We start from the raw sequence: 21038 nt of genomic DNA, 5'->3' as shown, positions 1-21038 counted from the left end.
GCTGAAAAAAAAAACTGGTCATTTCAGAACACCTCAATTCAGGACACATCACTACTGTTTAGGGAAAAGAGGACCATAAATAAGTAGCCTCAAATGATACTTAAGTAGGTATTATTTTGTAAACTTTGAAGAATTAAGAATTGGACAGTGCCTCTTCTGGCTGCACATCCACTAATGAGATGATCAGAGAGCCACTGAGCACAGGGTAGCAATGTGAACTGATCTTTACAAGTCACTAAATGCAACACCTTCATTTCATAAATAAATAGAGACCCAGGAAAGTTAAGCAACGTGTTGACAATTACACAACCAGTTTGTACAGAATGTAGACTATAATTGATTGCAAGTAGCTCCCAGTTTAATATAACCCCCTTTTCTATCAACTCTTGAATACATTCTGGTAGAACAGAAGTGCCAGTGAGATCAATTTGCATACAATATGTGTATTTAGTAAGGTTTTATTGCTATGTTTATTCCTTTTAATTTCTTCCTTTGAATTTTTGTGGAAATATTTTAAAGCTAATTGTCGAGTCCTGTCAGTCCATCTCTCTGTGTCTCAGCATTCATCTACACCTAACACAGGCACAGCCGCAAGGATATGCTAACAAAAATATAGCAGTGACTTCTTAGTAAAATATAATGCATAACTCCTCCAATTAAGATTTTTGATCCAATCGCTCTTAGCTTCAAGCAGACAGAATGTAAATATCTAGCCAGGTTTTAAGGCTGACGTTTATATCTAGTGTTTCAGCAACTGTGTTGTCCTTATTATTCCATCCCACATTCCATTTAGAAACGTTCAAGCCCTGTGAATATTCCCATTGACATGAGAGAGTGGCTGTCAGATAGCTATTGACTGAGAGCCAGAAGAAGTTGGCAGAAATGATGTCTATTTGAGGTACATCACTTGGTTAATGTCTATGCACAAGAAGTATAAATTAGCACTATATTGATGGTAACCAGCCAAGAAACAATGTAGACACTGATGAGAGATAACATACAATTGGACCTGCCACATGGGGACGGGATGATGGGCTCAGCAGAATGCCCAAGCCAGAATGTCAATAAGCATAAGCAGCAATGCCAGCTTCTTACATGTGTACATCCATGTGCACTGCTATGGAAACAGAAGCAGGCCACCACTCCCTCCATTTTTCCATTGTTTCTTTACAAAGAGAGCAGCTAGGAAGTAACATTGTTATAGTAAATCCTTCTTTTTAATTATTGATTGACGATGATATGATGTGGGGTGTGTGTGTGTGTGTGTGTGTGTGTGTGTGTGTGTGTGTGTGCGTGTGAGGATGTGGGTGAGCAAGTGCCATGGTACACAGAGATCTGAGAACAGCCTTCAGGAGTTGGTTCTCTCCTACTGCAGGCTCTGGGGACAGAGCTCAGGCCTTGTGCAGTAAGTGCTTTTATCCGCAGAGCCATCCTTTTGGCCTAGAAGTTCTTTAAAAGAAATCACTAATTTAGGGGATTCTTATCTTTCCCTTCTGTTTTCCATTTGTAGCTTAAAAAGAAGCCCTTTCAGTTTTTTTTTTTTTCTGTAACAAAGACAGACTCTGGAAGAGGATGTGAAGTCTGACCATAGACTTAGTTATTACCTACAGTTCCCAGATCCAAGAGCCACAGAGTCTCCCCGCTTGGACACCAGCGAGCACTGTCCGTTTCTAACCATGCTGGGGGTGGACCCGGGCACTGGAAACTGAGCTACACTCCCAACCATGACTGAGTCCTCGGGTGACGGCCCTAGCCTATCGCCGTGAACTGTGCTTGAAGAAGGCAATAGATATGGATATTTATAGCTGTTCAGCTTTCATCTCAGCCTCTCCATGTTTTCAGACACTCGATGGCTGCCTTTTGTTCACTAACTAATTATATCCTCACCAGTAATAGAAACAACGCATACATAACTCACTCTGCTGACATGATGAATTCCTCGGCCTGGCCAGTCACAGGTTCACTGGCCTTATGTTAAGTGCAAGCTTGAAGAGGGTCCTTTTCCCTGCCTGCAGATGCGAACACGTGGTAAGTAGTACTCAGAAGTTCTGAGCAGGTGCAAAACTCCCATGGTTCTAAGCGAACGAACTCGGGAGGAAAATTTGGCTCTTTCCTCTGGCTCAGGATTGCTTGCTACAGTATTTGCCTATGAGTATACTTGCTATTTCTGAACCAATATCTCAACTTGAGATTTTTTTCCATCTGAAAGGAAGGATGTAAGATGAACAACACTATACTCACTCCCTCTCCCCGTCAACGACTTACCTCTCCTCATTGTTCTCCATCTGATTAGGGAAAGCAGCAAAATCTAGCAGTAGTTTAATGGCATCAAGGTAGCCATTGTTACAGGACCAGTGCAAAGCTGTTCGTCCCTGCAAGCATGAACAAGTCAGCTGTACTGGAGGGAGCAGGTGCAGACACATGGTTATAATAACTCAGAAGAAAGAATTTCTCCTCGGATTGATCAGCAATAAGGAAGGGATGCTATGAAGTGTACAATGGAGAAAACAGATGGTTCTTAACCAGAGTAATCACAATTAGCATGCTGGTGAAAGGGCATCGTGCACTGCCCATGATGAGATCTGAGGAAGGTTTGACACTGCTCGTGGGACATTCCAACCATGAGTGCAAATCTTGACTTTCACTACCAGAAAGCAGGAGGCAAACTCAATTTAAGTCAAATTCAATAAAATAAATGGTGTAATTGTTCTTCTTGTTTGACAACTTGACTATATCTGGGATTAACATAAACATAAGTGGCTAGGTACTGTGAGGGAGTCATGGTAAGTAAATCATTTGAAATGGGAGGATCCACCTTAAATCTGGGCCACGACTTCTGCTGGTAGCCTATATAAAGGACAAAGAAGGAAACTTACTCTCTGTCTGCTTGCTTTAATCCCACTGGCACGTTCATTCTATTACTGGAATCAGAGTCTACTTCTTCAAGAGTCTGGTGTACACTGAAGACGAGCTGAGACATCCAACCTTGTGGACTGAACAACTACTTGATTCTGGAACTTTCTATTGATAGGTAGCTATTGTTGGAGTAGCTGAACCACAGTCAGTAAGCCAATTTAATAATGGCTTATTATATATGTATATATGTATATGTGTGTATGGAAAATTGAATGAATAAATGAGTATATTCACATATATAAATGCATTCATATATATGAATATATATTCATTTCATCAGTTCTGTTCCTTTAGAGAACCCTGACTAATACGAATAGCCTATATTTAAGATTTTCAATATCACAAAAGAGTTTTTAAAAAGTTGTTTGCCACCAAGCCTGATGACTTGAGTTTGATCTTAAGATCATGGGAGCCAGGCGTGTATGTGTGTGTGTGCATATTCATATATGCATGTGCACACAAACATAAACAATTAAATGTAAACAAAAAAGGAAAGCTAAAGAAGACAGAAACAGTGCAGAAAAGAAATAAGGTATTTATAGTGTTGAAGGTGTCAGAGAGGAAGCTATCCCAAGCCTAAATATGTATACATCTAGCCAGATTCTAAACATATCAGACATATGAACTGGATTAAAGGGAATTAGAGCCAAAATCACAGTGGTAAATTTTGAAAAATAGTTTTAAAATTTTATTAATTTTTATAGTGTTAGATTTTAAGTTGCTTTATTTTATAATGGTTGATGTTAGAAACATGTAAGAGAACACTAATGATATAGAAGAAATATGTAACACAACTTGAAGATTGGTATATAGGCATGAAACATTGCATTAAACCATGACTGAATTGGAATTCTTTTCAGTTATATATTGAGTCTCTACCAAAATCAGCTATATGCTGGATCATAAAGAAAGTCTCAGAAGAACAATATCCTTCCCTGGAAAGATGTCTCTATTGTAACTTCTCGAATCCCTGACTTGTGAAGCTACACGGAAAAGCAGCTGTCCTGAAATGGGGAGACCATTCTGGATTATTGTGTGGGTATTTCCAAGGGAAAAAGGGCTGGGGAGCCGGTGTCAGTGACTCAGCCAGCACCGGCCAGCTCTGACAATGGAGGAGGGCCATGAGTCAACACCCTCTAAATGCTGGAAACGTTAAAAAACAAAGCTAAATGAAACAAACAAACAAACAAACAAACAAAAACAGACCAGAAACCCTGCTTCTCCTCAAGGTCTCTGAAACAAGGCAGCCCCGCTGCACTCTGGTTTCTTAGCCCAGTGAGGCTCCTGTGACATAACTAATTTGTGTTGGATGTTTGTGCTAATTTATCACAGGAGCAGTAGGTAACTAATCTATTAAGATTATGAAATAAGGACATGTCCAGGTGATTGGAAAATAAGCAATAGACTCCCAAATAATGCGCAGCCTTGCAAATAAAGAGAAGGAAAAAGAAGCAACTATTCTAACTAAGTGACAGCCAAGGTGTGCCTTAACTAGAAGCTGCAGCGGAGCTCTAGCAGGGCCTAGTAGAGGTGGGGTGTCATGTGATTAGACAAAAGTACTGAAAATACGAGGAACTGAAGTTTGCATCTGAGAAATCTAACATCCACGCTCAGAAGCTGAGACAGAGAGATGTCAAGGTGGAGGTCAGCCTGGGGTAAATAAGTTCCAGGAAGAGCTACATGGTGATACTCTGTCTTTGAAAGAAAAGATAAAATGTTTTTTTAAAGGGAGCACCTACAACCTTGGGACTCAGGAGGTGAGGGCACGAGGATCAGGAGTTCAACATCATATGTGGCTATATTTCTAAGTTCAAGGCCAGTGTTGGGCCTAGGAGACTGTGTCTTAAAAAGGCGGCCCCTGAGCACCAAACCAAGAGTAAGTCAGACCCAAGGAAAGCAGGAAATAAAGATGGGAGCAAACACCATTCAAAAAACAGATGTGCTCAAAATGCAGAAAGTCAACAAAGACAGATGTCCTTGGAAGGGTGAAAAAGACAGGTTGAATGTAAAAAAAGAGAGAAAATACGTATCATCAATCTATGCACTTAATGGAGAATTAGCTTTAAGTCCTAAAACATAATATAGACAAGAGCAAATGTGACCAATTTTTATAAATACAACTGAAATTTTGAATAAAATGGAAAAATTCCCAATAAAGTGTACTTACCAAAGCGGAAAAGAAATTATTAGGAAACAGAATAGTCTAACAGCCACTAAAGAGCTGGATCACTTATTAGTAAACTATGCATTAAGAAATTTCTCACAACCAGTGGACTTCAACAGCAAACTTTACCACATGCTTAAGGAAGAAGTAACATCGATCCTGCACAGATCCCTAGAAGGATACTTTCTAGCTCTATTCATAAGGTTAGAAACGCCTTCTACTCAAGCCTGACAAGCACTAAGAAAGGGAAATTACCATGAACACAAGTACAAGGTTTTAAAATATCGGAAAACAAAATTCCTCCACATATAAAATTACCTACTACACTGTAAGTGAGGCTCCTTGTAGAAGTGTGAGACAGGTTAACATCTGAACAAAATTCAGTCAACTTGATTCACTTTATCAAGAGAAAAGAAGAAGAAAAGGATGTAATCATGTTGGTAGAGGCACAGAGAATGTCTGATAGAGATCTAAGTGCGATCTAAGCAACTAGACATAAAATCCCATGCAGTGGTGAGGTATTAGCAGCCAGATCGCTGAGAAACCAGAGTGAGTTAGAGATAACCAGCACCACCAGTCCCTTCAGAACGACACGAGAGACCCTAGATGGTTCAAAGCAGATGATTCCAAAGCGCTACACATAAAAATGAACAGAACTGGAAAGTTGCTTGATAAAAGTATGTCAGAAACTGCCCATTTAGCACACCATAAAAAACATGTGAAATTATAAATGCTGCATGCACCCCTGCTCCAGCATGCAGGCAGTGAGCAGTCAGCTGCAGGAGTCAGCTGTCTCCTTCCCACTTGGCCATCGTGCCAGCTTCTCATTATATTGTTTTTACACACAACAGAGCAATCTTGGTGGACACTTCCTTGATGGTTAATAGAGAGTCTATGTCCTGACTTAGAGAACCGGACTTATGACAGTAGAGTTAAGGCAGCCCTCCAGAAGTAGTGCTAGGGAAACGGAGGAAAAGTGGTACTGCACAGAGGACGAGGGATGGAGGAAATCCTTTCGAGGATTCTGGCAGTACACACACACAGACACACACACACACACACACAGACACACACACACACACACACACACACACACACAGACACAGACACAGACACACAGACACAGACACAGACACACAGACACACACACACAGACACAGACACACACACACAGACACACATACACACACACACACAGACACACACACACACACACACACACACACACACACACGCACACACACTACAGCCGATCACACTGTATAGCATTTGTTACTTTGATTCAGTAATCTCCTTAGAGGGATTATTCTAAGGGAACAATCCAGAAGAAGAAAGATAATTTGTGAAGATAATTCTGGTAGGGTTGGAAGGTGGAGACTTGTCCATGTATGTGAGTTACTTACTGAACTCGAGAGTTTGGTTACGGGCTCCCCACTCCCAGGTACCGTCACTACAGAGTTACCATTGAAGCTACTCAAGTTCCAGTTTCCTCCACTGTGAAGTGGGATATTGACAGCAACTACTTCATTGGGTCACTGTGAGGGTGGAACGCACAATTCTTGAATATAAAGCTCTTGGTATCCCAGGATATTTAATTGTTGTGATCACGAGAAAGATTATTTATCGACTGAGAAAAGGTTGGTGCTAATTTTAAGTGAACAAAGGCCGTTTTAAATACGTTAATGTATGTGTATACATACATGAAATAACAAAGATATAGATGAGCACTAGAAGAGAACATGGACAAATGGAAATCATCTTTCTCCGAGTGATAACCTTTGTACTTCATTCATCACAGCGAGGGATACCATGGGGCTGGTAGCACAGAAAGCCTAGGGTTTCTACCTCTTTGTCTTGGATGTTGGGGTCTGCATTATTCTCCATGAGCACAGCCATACAGTTGATGTACCCTCCGTACGCAGCACACTGAAGCGGTGTTCTTCCTGCATAATCCTGCACGTTTGGGTTGATCTTATTTTCTATCAGTATCTGGCAGACGTCAGCATTTCCCCCCAGCGCTGCCCAGTGTAGAAGCGAATGTCCGTCCTGGTCAACCAGATCTACTCGTGCTCCACCTAGCACAGCAAAACTACAGTGAAAGTGTGGACAGCATTTATTGGAAGGAGCAGAAGCTTAAAAACCTAACCGTGCTCTCTAAAAGTCCCCCCAGCCCCAAATACTTCTGTGCATTGTACACGGTCAGTGCCAGAGCTTTAGAGGACTCTTGAAGGTTTGGAGAGGTTGGGACTCTTTCTCTTTGAGTGACTGCAAAGGGGTAACCTGAATCACATGTTCACCAACAGGTGAGGCTATGGTGAAGACCGTTTTCTTCTGGTGCCACTTGGGTGCTCTTCCTGAACTTTCTGATGCATGACCCCGTGCGTGAATGAAAGCATTCACACTGGGTGTGCTGCAGTGCCTACCTTGTGTGTGAGCCACAATAGGAGCACTTGTGCCAGCTCACCTTTAATAAGCGTCTGAATCACATCTCTGTGTCCCATCTCACAGGCTCGGAACAGTGGAGTATGTTTCATGACGTCAGTGGCATCCACTTGAGCATCATTGTCCAATAATAACTTCACGGTGCTGACGTGGCCAGAAAGGGCAGCGGCGTGTAAAGCTAAAACAGAAGCCAAAGCCACCGGTAAGCTCTCACAATAACTCTACCTTTTAATTTTAAGCATATTTTCCTTTCTCTTATGATTTCCACCTCACTGTGACTGAATGCAATCCAAGTTTTTCTCCCCTCCTCCCTCCCCGACCCCAGCTCTGGCCATGCACAGGTTGGTGTGGTGTGTGGGTGGATGGTGAGGCCAATGCTGAGTTCTGGCTGTCTTTAGTGATGTGCGAGAGATTTTCTTTTCCTTCTGATTTGCAATTGGAGAGACTTTCATTGGATGCTAAATACTGTGCCTCTTAGTAACCAGTGTGCAGTTACAGGTCTCAGTTAGTAAAGACAAACTGAAGCAAGAGTCTGGTAAGGCCTGATAAGGCTGTGGAGCAGTGAGGGTTCTATAGCCATGGAAAGTTCTAACATGAGAGAGCAATATGCACTCATCCCTTAAAACATAGTTTGAAATGTTAGTGGCTACTAAAATGCACAGTTTTTTCCATATTATATATATGTTGAGGTAGGTACGCATGCATGTGTATGCACACGTGTGTGGAGGCCCAAAGTTGCCATCAGTTCCTTGACTGTTCTCTACCCTGCATACTTACACAGGGTCTCTCCCTGACTCCACAGGCCAGCCAGCTGGCTCTGTGGTTTTCTTGTTTCCTTCTCCCAGGCGTGGGGACTACTGACCAGCCTCCCAGCCTCACTTACTGTTCTGGTTCTCACATGTGCATGGGAGAGCCTTACCCACTGAGCTATCTCTTCAGCCCCAACTATGCTCAGTTCTAAGTTTCTGGGCTTTTTTTTTTTTTTTTTTTAATATGAAAGTAAACGATGAGACAAGTTTCTGTCTTGTATCTAAGGTGTAGCCAAAGCTATAAACCAGGTGTTGATTTTTACCTGGTAGAGACACTAATTTTAGCCATAATACTTGGAAGAAATAAAGCCTTTGGAGTAAGATCTTGGCAAACTCAAGATCTTAAAAAGTAAAAAGCTAAGTCAAACAATATTATCTCAGAAACAGTGATGTCTAGTTTCTGTATTATAAACTTGGTGGCACCTTTCAGCACCCGAAGCACCATGAGCCCATGTGCCAGTTCCTACCTGTGCCTCCGTACTTGTCCGACATGTTAATGTCGATGTCTGACTTTAGACTCAGCATCGTCCTGAGCACGTCGTCATTGCCTTTTCCTGCTGCCCACATGAAAGATGTTCTTCCTTCCAGGTCAGAATCATCCTTCACTGAAGGATGCTGCAAAAACACTTTGACCGTTTCCTGTAAGAAGACTTTATTTGAAACACTGCAGTGGTGGAGAACATCTCTACATGGTAATAGAGCACCTGTGTGGTTCCATGAAGAAGACAAGGGCTTCCTTCCCTGATGTTTTTAAATGAATAATAAAACTTCAATTTCAATAGAAAATGAAGATCTTATTCCCTTATATTAGTCTCTGTTTCTGGAACACTTCAAGAACATAATCTAATTTTCTCATGCAACACCATTACATTTGGGGTGATGACTGCCCCCTCCTAGGGGACACTGAAGAAGAGGTAGAAAGACTGTTAAGAGCCAGAGGCTGGGAAGGGCTGATGCCCAGCAGTGTTCTCTGGACAGGGCAAAGGCTGGCGCATGGTGAACTCTCTGCAGCTGTGGCTGCCAGCACAAGACTGGGCCGGTCAACAAGTCTGGTGAAGGGAGAGGGCTTGAGGGACCCCACCCCTCTCTGAGGGACTATGACAGTCAGTGGTGGCTGCAGGAACTCATGCAGCTCTCCTCATTAGTGCTAAGTTGCCCATGCTCTAGTAAGTAACCTCTCACTCATGCAGGCAGCACTGCTAAACCCGCTGTGTCACACAGAGAAGACATGGGCTTAGGGAACTTACTGGAGAGAAGGTGTGGATGAATGAAACTGTCAAAGAATAGAAAATAATATAATAAAATTAAAAGATGACAAGTGTAACATAACTGAGAACGAGTCTCTTGGATCAAGCTTTCAAACTGTTAAGGCCACTGTTAGAAATGAAAAGTTGAAGGCTTTACAGAATGCAGTGTCACGACTAACACTAAGTTACACATTTGCTTGTGCACTGTACCTGCAGAGAACCACATGTGCCTCTAGAGAAGGCCAACAGATCGTCTCGCTGTGTATTTCATTTCTAGAAATCTTGAGTGGTTAAGATATTTGCTGATTACTGATCAAAAGTTACTGTGAAATGTAGCATTCAACTCATTTTAAAGAATTTTATTTAACCATTCCTATATTTAAGGTCCTGCCTCTGGATTAATGGACAAATAGGGACCTGGGCAGTCAGTTCTAACAGTGCCCAGCAGCTGGATTACTGCTGTTGGTTTCTGTGCTGGGATCAAATCCAGAGCCTCGCTTGCTTAGGCTGCATGAGCGCTGTGCAGCTGAGTGTCATTCCCAGTTCTTGTACCTGGATTAATGTTCCCCGTGCGGACATTTTTTCTAGAACTCGGACACAGATTTCTAGGAAGACCAAGAAACTTGTGCTTGAATAAATATAAAAGAGTTTCAAAAAGAAATCACTGTAGCTGACTCTTAATATTTTATACGTAGAAGAGGGGTGGGGAGCTAGCACAGAAGTCGAGCACTAGCTACTGGGTTCAATTTCCAGCACCTGCATGGAGGCTTACAACCATCAGTAGCCTGATTCCCAGACGATCTGATACCCTCTTCTGCTCTCCAAGGACACCAGGCAGCCACATGTTACCCAGACATACATGCAGACAAAACACCTATACATATACAATGATAAAAAAGAATATATACAATGGCCCGTCTAATTTAGTCCTTGTTTTGCACTGCAAGAAATGCAGGTTTGTGCACATAAATATTGGGGGCAGGGACAGGAACAGTTCCACATGAACCCGGAACTCCCAGCAATCCGTCCACAGCATGGTAAGGTTTCCTAATTTTAAAACTATTTCCTGATTTGTTTATTTTTGTTTTTTTCAAAAAAGAAAATAGAGACCTTATATGGAATTAACAGAAGCTAAAGTAATTGATAAGCTTGAAACAGAGCTTAGAAATATGCATACTTACTAAAACCAACTCTGGAACTGGCAGACTACCTAACTCAAACATCTGTAATCCACTACCATTCTCTCTTACTCCCACTGATAAGTATTTAATTATTGGTATTTGTATTAAAGCTAGAGTCTCCAATCTGGTTCACGATCATGGGCAAGGCATTCAATCTCTCAGAACCTGTAAATGGGACGCTGTGACCCACCTCACAGGCTTCTGCTGAGTCACGTACTGAGTTTTCATTCCCATGGACCCATCGGCTTGTGCCATGTGACTTTCCCATCTGTGTTAAGAAAGAACTACTTCTCCAAATATTACTGAGATGTTCAGAGTTAATAAAAGATAATGGCGGGCTGGTGAGATGGCTCAGTGGGTAAGAGCATCCGACTGCTCTTCCGAAGGTCAGAAGTTCAAATCCCAGCAACCACATGGTGGCTCACAACCACCCGTAATGAGATCTGATGCCCTCTTCTGGTGTGTCTGAAGACAGCTACAGTGTACTTACATATAATAAATAAATAAATCTTTAAAAAAAAAAATAATGGTTTGCCAAAACTCTAGGTGGTGCATTGAGTAAAGTTTTACGGAGGCCATGAAGGAAAGAATATAAGTGTACAGATGGCCAGCCTGTGGACAACTCAAGAGCAGACAGACAACGTTCTTGTCACAAAGAGCACCCATGAGTTTTTGACCTATTAAAAAGGTAATAACTAGCACATAAAACAGAATCAAACTGGCTTCTGCAGAGTAAGAAGGAATGAAAATGATGCTCAGTAGAATACTGAGGTCAAAAAGTAGGGTTATGCTCTGCCCAGGCCAGAGCTATTGAGAGTTTCACTGAACCCTCACTATGAAGACAGAAAACCAACTGTGGCCTCTTTAATCTCTTTAATGTCTCAGTGTCTGACTACACACTGTCATGCTGCAAAGTGAACCCAGGACATAAAACACAAGAATGCACTTTGTGATCCATGAAGGTCTATCAGGGAAGAACTAGAGATAATGGCCAGGATCTCTAGATATAATAATTCACACGTTTGCCTTCACAGATGTATATAATCTACAATCACTAATATGAATCATAAGAATGTATTCTGTGTTTGGACACCTGCTCTTGTATGTACACAACTGCTCTCATAGGAATATGGCCTATGTAGACTCCTGCTCTACACCAGGCGCAGTAGACACTTACATAAGTTTGCTCTATCTTTCTAGCAGTCCTGAAAGAAGACTTATAGTTTAAACAATCTATGAAGAAGCAAAGGCTCAGAGAGGTTAAGAAAGTTGTGTGAGGTCACATAGCTAGCAATCTTCACAGTTGATTTTTCCAGCTGCAAAGCCTTGTTGCAGTGCTTTCAAGACAATGCTAGGGTGCCAAACACTATGACATCCTTATAAAAGTCACAAATTACGGCAGTCCACTCACCATAAAACAAAAGGTTATACAGAGCGTTTAAATAAAGTGACATAAAACTTTGCAGGTGACTAGGAACCTTATAAAAACACACACCACTGCCTGCATCACGGTGCTGACAGTGTGAATGATGGTCAAAAGCCAACTCTGCCAACTCAGATGCGTGAACTTTAACCTGGCACAGTCTGAATTAGATCAGTGCCAACCTCCTTTTGATAACACTCTGTCTATCACTAGAATAGGCTGACTGAAAGGGGCACGGGACTATAGCATATTATTTCTTATATTGAATATGAAGATCTAATTATATCAAAATAAACATTTTATTAGGAGAAAGGGGAGTCATAACTTACAGCAAAGTTACTCTGAGCTGCATAGTGCAAGGGTGTTGCTCCCTGGCTGTCCGAAGGGATCGTTCCAGACTTGTTTCTTTCTAGAAGGAGATGGACAATCTGTGCATGACCTGAGAACACACACAAGGTAGGTATCACACACAAAGGGATAAGCCAGTTTTTAATCCAGTTAAAAGAAAGAAGGAAAAAAGAAGAAGAAGAAGGAAGAGGAGGAGGAGGAGAAGAAGGGAGAGGAGGAGGAGGAACAGCAGCAAAACCAAAGAGGAGCATTCAACAGCATTTAGAGTGGTCTCGACAGCTCCTAGCACAGCCTTTCCCTCCTCCTCGGCTGTGCCTATGACAGGGTGGAACGAAGGCAAAGCTTACAACAGTAAAAACAGGATGCTTTGTCAGGAAGGAAGAACACAGTGACAGCAGGTGCCAGGCTCAGGGGCTGCCTCTTGGGCTTCTTGGCTTCACTGCCCATCATGTTAAGGTTCTGCTTCCTGATCCCCGAGAACTAAACCTGAGCTCCTTCTACTGCTCCGCTGAACTAACTGAAGTGAACCTCGTCTGACACTGAGGACTAACCACCCTCTCAGCATCGCTTCTCTAGTCTTTTAACATCAAGGCTGTGAGTTCACACTCCTCAAAATAAGAGAGCAGGCATTGTGGCATGGTGGCAGGCTAACAGTCTAGTCTGAAAGAGGTGGCTGCTGCAAGGGAGAAAACTGTACAAAGGGTCAGAGAATTAACAAGCTGGGTGTGGTAGTGTGCGCCTGTAAACCCACCCTTGAGAGCTCAGGCAGGAGGAGTGAAAACTGAGACTAGCCTGAGCTACCGAGAAAGTGCTAGGACATTGTCTGGTTGTCTCAAAAAACACAACAACACAGCACAGCACAGCACAGCACAGCACCACACAGAGGGCTAACAAACTTAGGAAACCCTTTTAGACTCTCTAACAGAGCATGTGGAGAACAGGGCAGGGAAGGAGATGCCATGATGGAGGAGCCCTCCAAGCAAGGCTGTGCTGGGTGGAAGGATCTGCCTGGGGGCGGGGGCTGTGCTCATGCACTCACTCCATATGTGTGGCTTAAGATGGAGCCTTCCTAACCCAGATTCAGGCCTGGTGACTATCTGTGCAATAGTGTCAATCTAAAGACATCTTTCTACTCTTGTTTGAGGTGACTATCTGTGCAATAGTGTCAATCTAAAGACCTCTATCTACTCTTGTTTGAGGAGCAAAGAAAACATTCAGTAAGGGAAGAAAACCCCAGCATTGGAAAGATGAAGGGCATACCTCAGAGATGGTCTCAAGAAGGCTCAGAGCAAAGTGGAGAAACTGTTAGGCATCTTCAATTTAGTCAGAAACTGTTAGGCATCTTCAGTTTAGTCAGAAAGAGATGGCTTCTATGAAACAAAAGAGAGGATCCGAGGAGGAAAACAGGCGACATGACAAGCTGATGGAAGGACATACAGTGAGCATAAGAAGAAACGGAGGAGGCAGCAGGAATGAAGACACAGTTGAAATAAAAAAAAAAAAAAAACGTGTAATAGGAATAATAAAATCAGAATTACAGGATGAGAGTGAATTTAGTAAAGTGGAAACAGAGTTGTGAGGTACACCCACTTTCTAGAGGAAACAGAAAAGGGGTGAAACACCCTAGAAGAAAGACTAAATAACAAGTCTGACATAAAAGCTGTAGGCAAAAATGAAAATCACTTTAAAACATATGGTGTGCAATTTAAAACTTAAAAGCAAGATATTCACAATTGAGCAGACCCTCAGACTGCTAACTGAATGGACCCTCAGGCTGTTAACTGAGTGGACCCTTAGACTGTTGACAAAACCAAAGCAGTAATGAAGAAAGGGCACAGCTCATCTTATGAGCAGGAGGAGACAGGTGAGGTCTTGCTCTTGACTGATTCCTGGGTAAATAAGATTTCAATAAGTTGAAAAGTCACTACAACAAAGTCTACACTTCTACCTGCCATACCAGGCAGGCTACAGCCACGTGATGGCAGCATATACTCTCTGGTAGAAGGCGAAAACAAAGGGGCAAGAAGACTTTAAGAAAAAACCCCTCTGAAAATATTAATAATGCCCCAAGAGTAAAAAGAGAATACTACTTTTTAATAATGACTATAAGTGGTTTAACTACTACAAAAATAAAAAAGTGATCCCTAAGAGGTTACAAGGCAGATATGAAGAAAAAAAATCAAATATCAAGGACTGAATACAATCATCAAATGAATCCTTTGCCCACATAACAGCCATGAATGTGAAGACAAGTTATATTATATTCATATCTTGTCAATGAATTTTCATTCCTTTATAATAAAAGTAAAACCTTATAACATGATGCTGAAATAAGAACCAGTATTTAACAGAGAATTAGTTTACATTACCACATTTTCAGTGCACTAGAAGGAGCCGGGTTATGAGATAATCGAGCATAGGAGTTAGATATGGAAATGCTGAAGCAGGAGGAAGGAGCCCATGGGAGAAGTGAAGGACTTCTGAAGTTGGGAAGTCTTTCCTACCAGGGGTCCTCTGACTTACGGCCGAATGTACCTAGTAAGGCTGCCCAGTGAAGTGGGGTTCGAAATAAGTTATCGTAAGACGTTATGTTGCAGCTTTCATAGGAGGTCAAGACATCCACCACCGTTAGGTTTCCATCAGCGACAGCAAAGTGCAGAGGTGTGCGGCCCTCGTAGTCTTGCCAGTTCAGTAAAGACTCTGTCGGGGCAGCGTCCTATTTTTAAGAACCAGAGACTTCAGACATGCAGAACCCTCAATAAATATGCTTACTATTCACACTAACTACTTAAAACGAAACCTGCACGTTCTCTAAAGGCACAAGTAAAATGATAGCTTAAATGTATGAGCTAAATCTTCAACAATTAACTTTCCTATTTATCAACCATATAAAAAATACAGAAAAGAATAGAGTAACTACCATGCTTGCATTAAAAAGGTGTGGCACTTTGCCTAATGTGCTTTTGAATCTGTTATGAATTAGGCTAAAGCTGTGTTTTGTTTTGATAATATATATAGTCATCCAAGGACAACATTTACTTTGTATATATGATTTTGATAGTTACATAATGGAAGCACACTTGTAATCTCTTTGGCAACTTTTTCTTCCTACACTGCTCTGGTAGGTATCCCTGTTGGTTCTAGCTCATTTGTTAAACTAGAATTTTGTTGTCCATTTTTCTCCAGAGGAACAGTTACATTATTTCCATTTTTTTCTCACCATCACAAATAATGTTGCAAAGACTGTTTCCCTCACATATTTCTTGCAGCTCAATGTGTGAGATTTTCCTCTTATACACATGGAGAGAGGCTTTGCAATTTCTACCACATACTGTCAAGCTGCTCTCCAAATGCTTGGACCACTGAACACACCCATGACAATGTGCAAAGTGTTTATTTTCCAAATGCTGGTACAGGTTAATCACTTGGTATCAAGCTTCCTACATGTTATTCCTAGTCTGAGGCTGAAAGACATTTCCCTGATGCTTAATTTAAGGTGCTTTTATGAATGAAGCTGAAAATTTTATCCCCGTCTTATTTCTCTGTAAGTTCACAGCACGCACTGATACTTCTGCTGGATCGTTGCAGCAGACATCATGATGTGCTTCTTAGGTCTCCCTTTGACATCGAAGACCGTATTTCCCAGTTCCCAGGAACACTACTGGCCCAGAACCCTCATGTCTCAGCTTCCTGGAACAGCTTCAGCTAAGGAGATTCCTCACCCAGTATTCCTTCTTATGTTAGGCCACATCTAGAGCCAAGTCCTGATGCTTCAATTTGACTGTCTGAAGGGCCAGCCTGGATTTACAGCTTCCTATGTAGTCAGCCCATTTTATCAACAAAGGGTGTGTCCCATGAACTACCTATGTCCTAGGACAGCTACAAATGCAGCCAGCCCTGTCTCAAAATTTAAAAAGTATGCTTAGTTAAAACATTATGAGATTATTTATTTACTTTTATGTGATTCAATTGCAAGGTTATTGACCATTAACTTCTACATGACAATGGTATCAAATGTTGGACATGCCTATGCTCTCAAAGTAAGATGTGTTTACATGAGGCAACTATCTGTGAAATCTGTAAGAAAATAAAAGATGTAATGGAAAGTGAGCAGAAACAAAAACTATCACAATGACCAGGGTGATTTGAACACTCCAATGAGCTTTCAGTCTCATGGTGGAGTCCTGATCTTACTGACTCTGCTAATGTGCTATCTTGCCCAAAAAAACACAATTTTTTTTATTCCAAAAATCACACCTAGACATATTATAAAGGAACTATAGAATGTTAAACACAGAGAATTAACAACAGTCTGAATGAAAAGGCAGATCACCTTACAAAGGTTTGACCATTAAAACACCAACAGACTTGACTTGCAAGAAAAACAAAAAAAGTAGAAAGCTGTAAACCCATATGAAGTAAACAACAGAAGCAAGATTGTGTAGGATGGGCCCAAAGAAAACCAGTCTTCCAGAACAAGATAGCAACACTTAAAGAAATGGACGTTATGAGCTTTGGAGAACAGGAGGTCGATGGCTTGGGAAAGTTTTGAAGGGAGTCAAGTAAAAGAAAAATTAAAAAGACATTCTTAACAATTAAAAGGCAGCTTAGACTGGAGCTGAGGCTCATTTGGTCGGGTGCTTGCCTAGTGTGTACAATGTCTCACGTGTAATGACAGCAGCACGCAGACCAGGTGCTGGTGGCACGGGCTGTGATGCTAGCCAGCACTTGGGAGGAGAAGCTCGAGGCAATCCTCCTCAACTGCATGATGGGCTGGGTGCTAACCTTGGCTACATGAGACCCTGTCATACAACAGACAAACAAATAAACAAGACCCCAAGCTTACAATCAATACCTCTACAGTAATGAACTATAGAGCAGGAACTAAGAGAAGCTACAGAGAAAACCTAAGATTCAAGGGAGGAAAATGAGGCTAGGAGACGCCCAGTGCTGTCACGTACAGTGCTGTCACGTGTGGAAGCTGCCCTAGAGAGCATGCTGCAGCCAGCAGCTAGAAGGAGCTGCAGATCTGAAGAGCACTTTGACATCAGACAGAGATGCAGAGTTTGGAGTTGGCTTTGCTGGGTTTCGGTCTTGCTTTGCTGTGGTCCAGCGTTTCCTCAGTGTGCTCCCATTCCTCTCTCTTAGAAAAGTAATGTGTCCTCTGTGCCGTGTATGGTGGGAGTAAGGGGTCTGCTTTTTGATTTTGACTTTACAGGGGTTAACAGTTAAAAGTCAGAAGAGACTTTGAACTTTTAGACAGTGTTGAGACTGTCATAGACTATTTGAAGTGGGAAACTTGTGAAGTTGGACTGAACGCACTTCGGCATTACGATCTGGCTATAGGCCTTGTGGGTCAGGGAGTGGAATGAGGTGGTTTGAATAAGGATGTAGGTCACTGAGGGTGGGCTTTGTTTTAAAATGCCCAAGCTAGGCTCAGTGTCTCTCTGTTTGCTGCCTGAAGACTTGGATGTGGAATCCTCAGCTACTTTCCAGCACCATGTCTACCTGTGTGCTGCTGTGCTCTCTGCCATGCTGATAATGGACTGAACTTCTGGGACTGTAAGCCAGCCCCAGTTAAATGCTTTCCTTTATAAAAGTTGTCATGGTGTCCTTTCAAAGCAAAAGAACACTGACTAAGACATCACTCAAACATGAGACCACTTAGTACCTGAGTTTAGATCCCCAGAATCCATGTAAAAGCTGGATCTATAATCCCAGAGCATGGCAAGCAGAGACAAGGGATCCCTGGGACAAACTGAACAGCCACTTTAGTCAAAACAGTGTCCTCAGGCTTCTACAAGAGACCCTCCTGCCTCAGTCAATAAAGTGGGAAATGATGAGAATATCTGACCTCCACTGGCCTCCTCCACACACATATACACACACCATATACCCTCACACACATACCAACACACCTTATCAATACATGCATGTATATCACACACAAATATACAAAAAAGAAATAAAAATATAGAGGCTTATACTGGGGCCCTATCCCAGGGACAGGACCATGTCACCATGTCACTCTGTCCCCACCAGAGCCATGCCAAGTCAGTCATAGAGGGCAACAAAAATGTATATTCACAAATACATACATCAATAACAAGTGAGTAGTGCTTACTAATGGCAAAGTCAGGAAATATTACCAACAAGTTAATTGCTTGATGTTACATCTTTATTCTTAAAATGACTTTTAAGTAATTAAGATATTCTCTGAACTACTCATGTAATTTTTTTCCTGATTCAAAGATGCCAATTTCAAATATGAAATACTCTCATACAGATTCTTTGTCTTGCTATATTTTGTGCTGTTAGAATACAATATCTGAAACTGGATAATTTATAAAGAAAATAAATTTATTTCTTAACAAACAAAGAAAAATATAGAGAAAGAAATCAATGGATATGTACAACAATCACTGTATACACAAGGGAAGAACACCTTTAAAAGTCTAATTTGTATATTAACAGCCAGCAGGGGACTGGGGAAGTCAGTAAAGGTGTTCACCCTGTAGCACCTTTGTCAATAGGCACTTGGTTATGAGTGCCTTAACCCTAGCCCTTGGGAACAGAGACACTTAGATCCCAAGAGCTAGCTTGCTGGCACACAGCACAGTCGAAGCAGTGAGCGTCAGGTTCAGTGAGAGACCCTGGCTCAAGGTAACAGGCAGAGAGTGGGGCAGGAAGATCCCCAGTGTCTTGCTTTGGCCTTGGTCAGACATAATCTGCCTGCGTCACACACATAAACACCTCCCCCACAGTCCAAATAATACACACACACACCCACACACACACATCCACACACACATACATATTCACACACACACACACACACACACACACACACACACACACACACACATACACACACACATACACACACATACACACACATCCATACACACATACACACACACACACACATATACACACACACACATACATACACACACACATACATACTCACACATACACACACACACATACACACACACATACACACACATACACACACACATCCATACACACACACACACACACACATACACACACATACACACACATACACACACATACATACACACACACATACACACACACACATACATACACACACACACATTCACATGTACATATACTCATACAAAAAAATTAAAAAATTGGAAGATTAGAAACAAGTACAAACCAAAGCAGGGAATGAGAAATGTGAATTCTGGAGTGGCTGGTGGAGGAGGAGTGGGTCAGAGGAAACTCCAGTGTGGAGTAACTGTCTTTGTGATGTTCTCTTAGGGGATGAGTGCACGTGTTGATATTCTTGGTTCATAGACTGTCTGTCTGTCATGTCTATGGTTTTGTACCTACTATATTTTCCTAGGAAAGGTTTTGGGGCCCTACTCACCAGGATACATCTCACTGTGTGCACGGCACTCGGGTCTTTGTGGTTGGCTGCCCAGTGGAGTGGGATCTTGCCTTCCACGTCGGGAATCCCGATGTTGGAGTCGTGCTTGATGAGTAGCTTCGCGTGCTCGGGGTTGTTGTAGTAGGCACTCCAGTGCAGAGCTGTTTGCTGCAAGGTAGAGGGGAGCGTAAGACGCCTCAGCATCCTACTCGTCTGCAACATCTATGTGACAGGCACGGATCGCTGGGAGATTAGGATTCCTTAATCTGCATGTGATAGAAGTTAGCAGTGTGTGGCTGCACTGAGATTTTATGTGACGCCAGAGGCTGACCTCCTGACCACGGGTCTTGGTCATCAAGTGCTGCACATAACAGGGCGAGGAATGGTGACTTACAAATAATCACCAGCAAGGTAACCAACGCTCCTGATGTTATATGCCTCTGAGGAGCACTAAGATTTGAATTAGAATCTTAGAATTTGACAGAAAGATTTAAATTTTGATGTTAACCAGAAGGGAAATATGCTACAGGCAACACATAGACCTAGAATCCTTTAGCATATCAAATTTAAATTTAAGAATAAGTTTACATACTAATAGCTAAATCTAGCTACTGATGGATACTTTTAAAACTAAACCTGCATTTTATCTGAAGTAAAAGTTTGAAGGGGTAATTCTGAACGCAGTAAAGTTGCTGCCACTTTTGCCACTGCCATGAACATGCCTCTTACAGAGAGATCACCACGGACAAAACTAGGAGATGCTTAGATACACATTAGACACTCACTGTCATTCAGCACCCAGTCTAAAATTGGACAATTTACTGACAGGAACCAAGCTCATCTGTCCTAAATTTGAAAGACTAACATTGTGGTATTCATTCAAAGTGCACCTACAGGTATTTATTATATTATGAAGTCATTATTAATGCATTATTTTCTAAAAGATTCATTTTATTTTTGTTTACTTTGTGTGCTTGGTGAACTTCAGGAGGGCAGAGGAGAGTGCTGGGTCTCCTGGAGCTTGAGTGACCGCTGCTGTCAGCGGCCTTGTGTGAGTGCCTGGAACAGAAGCTGGCCTTCTGCATAACTGCTGAGCCATCTCTTTA

General features: G+C 42.0%; 1 protein-coding gene across 15 annotated transcripts in view; it reads right to left on the bottom strand.

The window, feature by feature from the left end:
• Positions 1-21038, bottom strand: part of Invs (inversin) — a 152250-nt gene that overhangs the window by 26752 nt on the left and 104460 nt on the right. For 5 of the 15 annotated variants that reach the window (XM_006537626.4, XM_006537634.3, XM_006537631.4 and 2 more), the window contains 7 exons: positions 19933-20100; positions 15054-15246; positions 12512-12621; positions 8799-8970; positions 7545-7700; positions 6926-7155; positions 2266-2372 (listed from right to left, as the gene is read on the bottom strand). In XM_006537626.4, coding sequence (XP_006537689.1) covers positions 2266-2372; positions 6926-7155; positions 7545-7700; positions 8799-8970; positions 12512-12621; positions 15054-15246; positions 19933-20100 — 1136 coding nt within the window. Of the gene's footprint in view, positions 1-2265; positions 2373-6925; positions 7156-7544; positions 7701-8798; positions 8971-12511; positions 12622-13790; positions 15033-15053; positions 15247-19932; positions 20101-21038 lie in introns of those variants that run through there. The other 10 variants (XM_006537635.3, XM_030253261.1, NM_010569.4 and 7 more) reach the window with 7 other exon arrangements.

This window comes from Mus musculus, chromosome 4 (assembly GCF_000001635.26).
Source record: "Mus musculus strain C57BL/6J chromosome 4, GRCm38.p6 C57BL/6J".
Classification (NCBI taxonomy): domain Eukaryota; kingdom Metazoa; phylum Chordata; class Mammalia; order Rodentia; family Muridae; genus Mus; species Mus musculus.
Note: the sequence above shows the minus strand (reverse complement) of the source record. Positions and strands in the feature narration are given on the sequence as shown.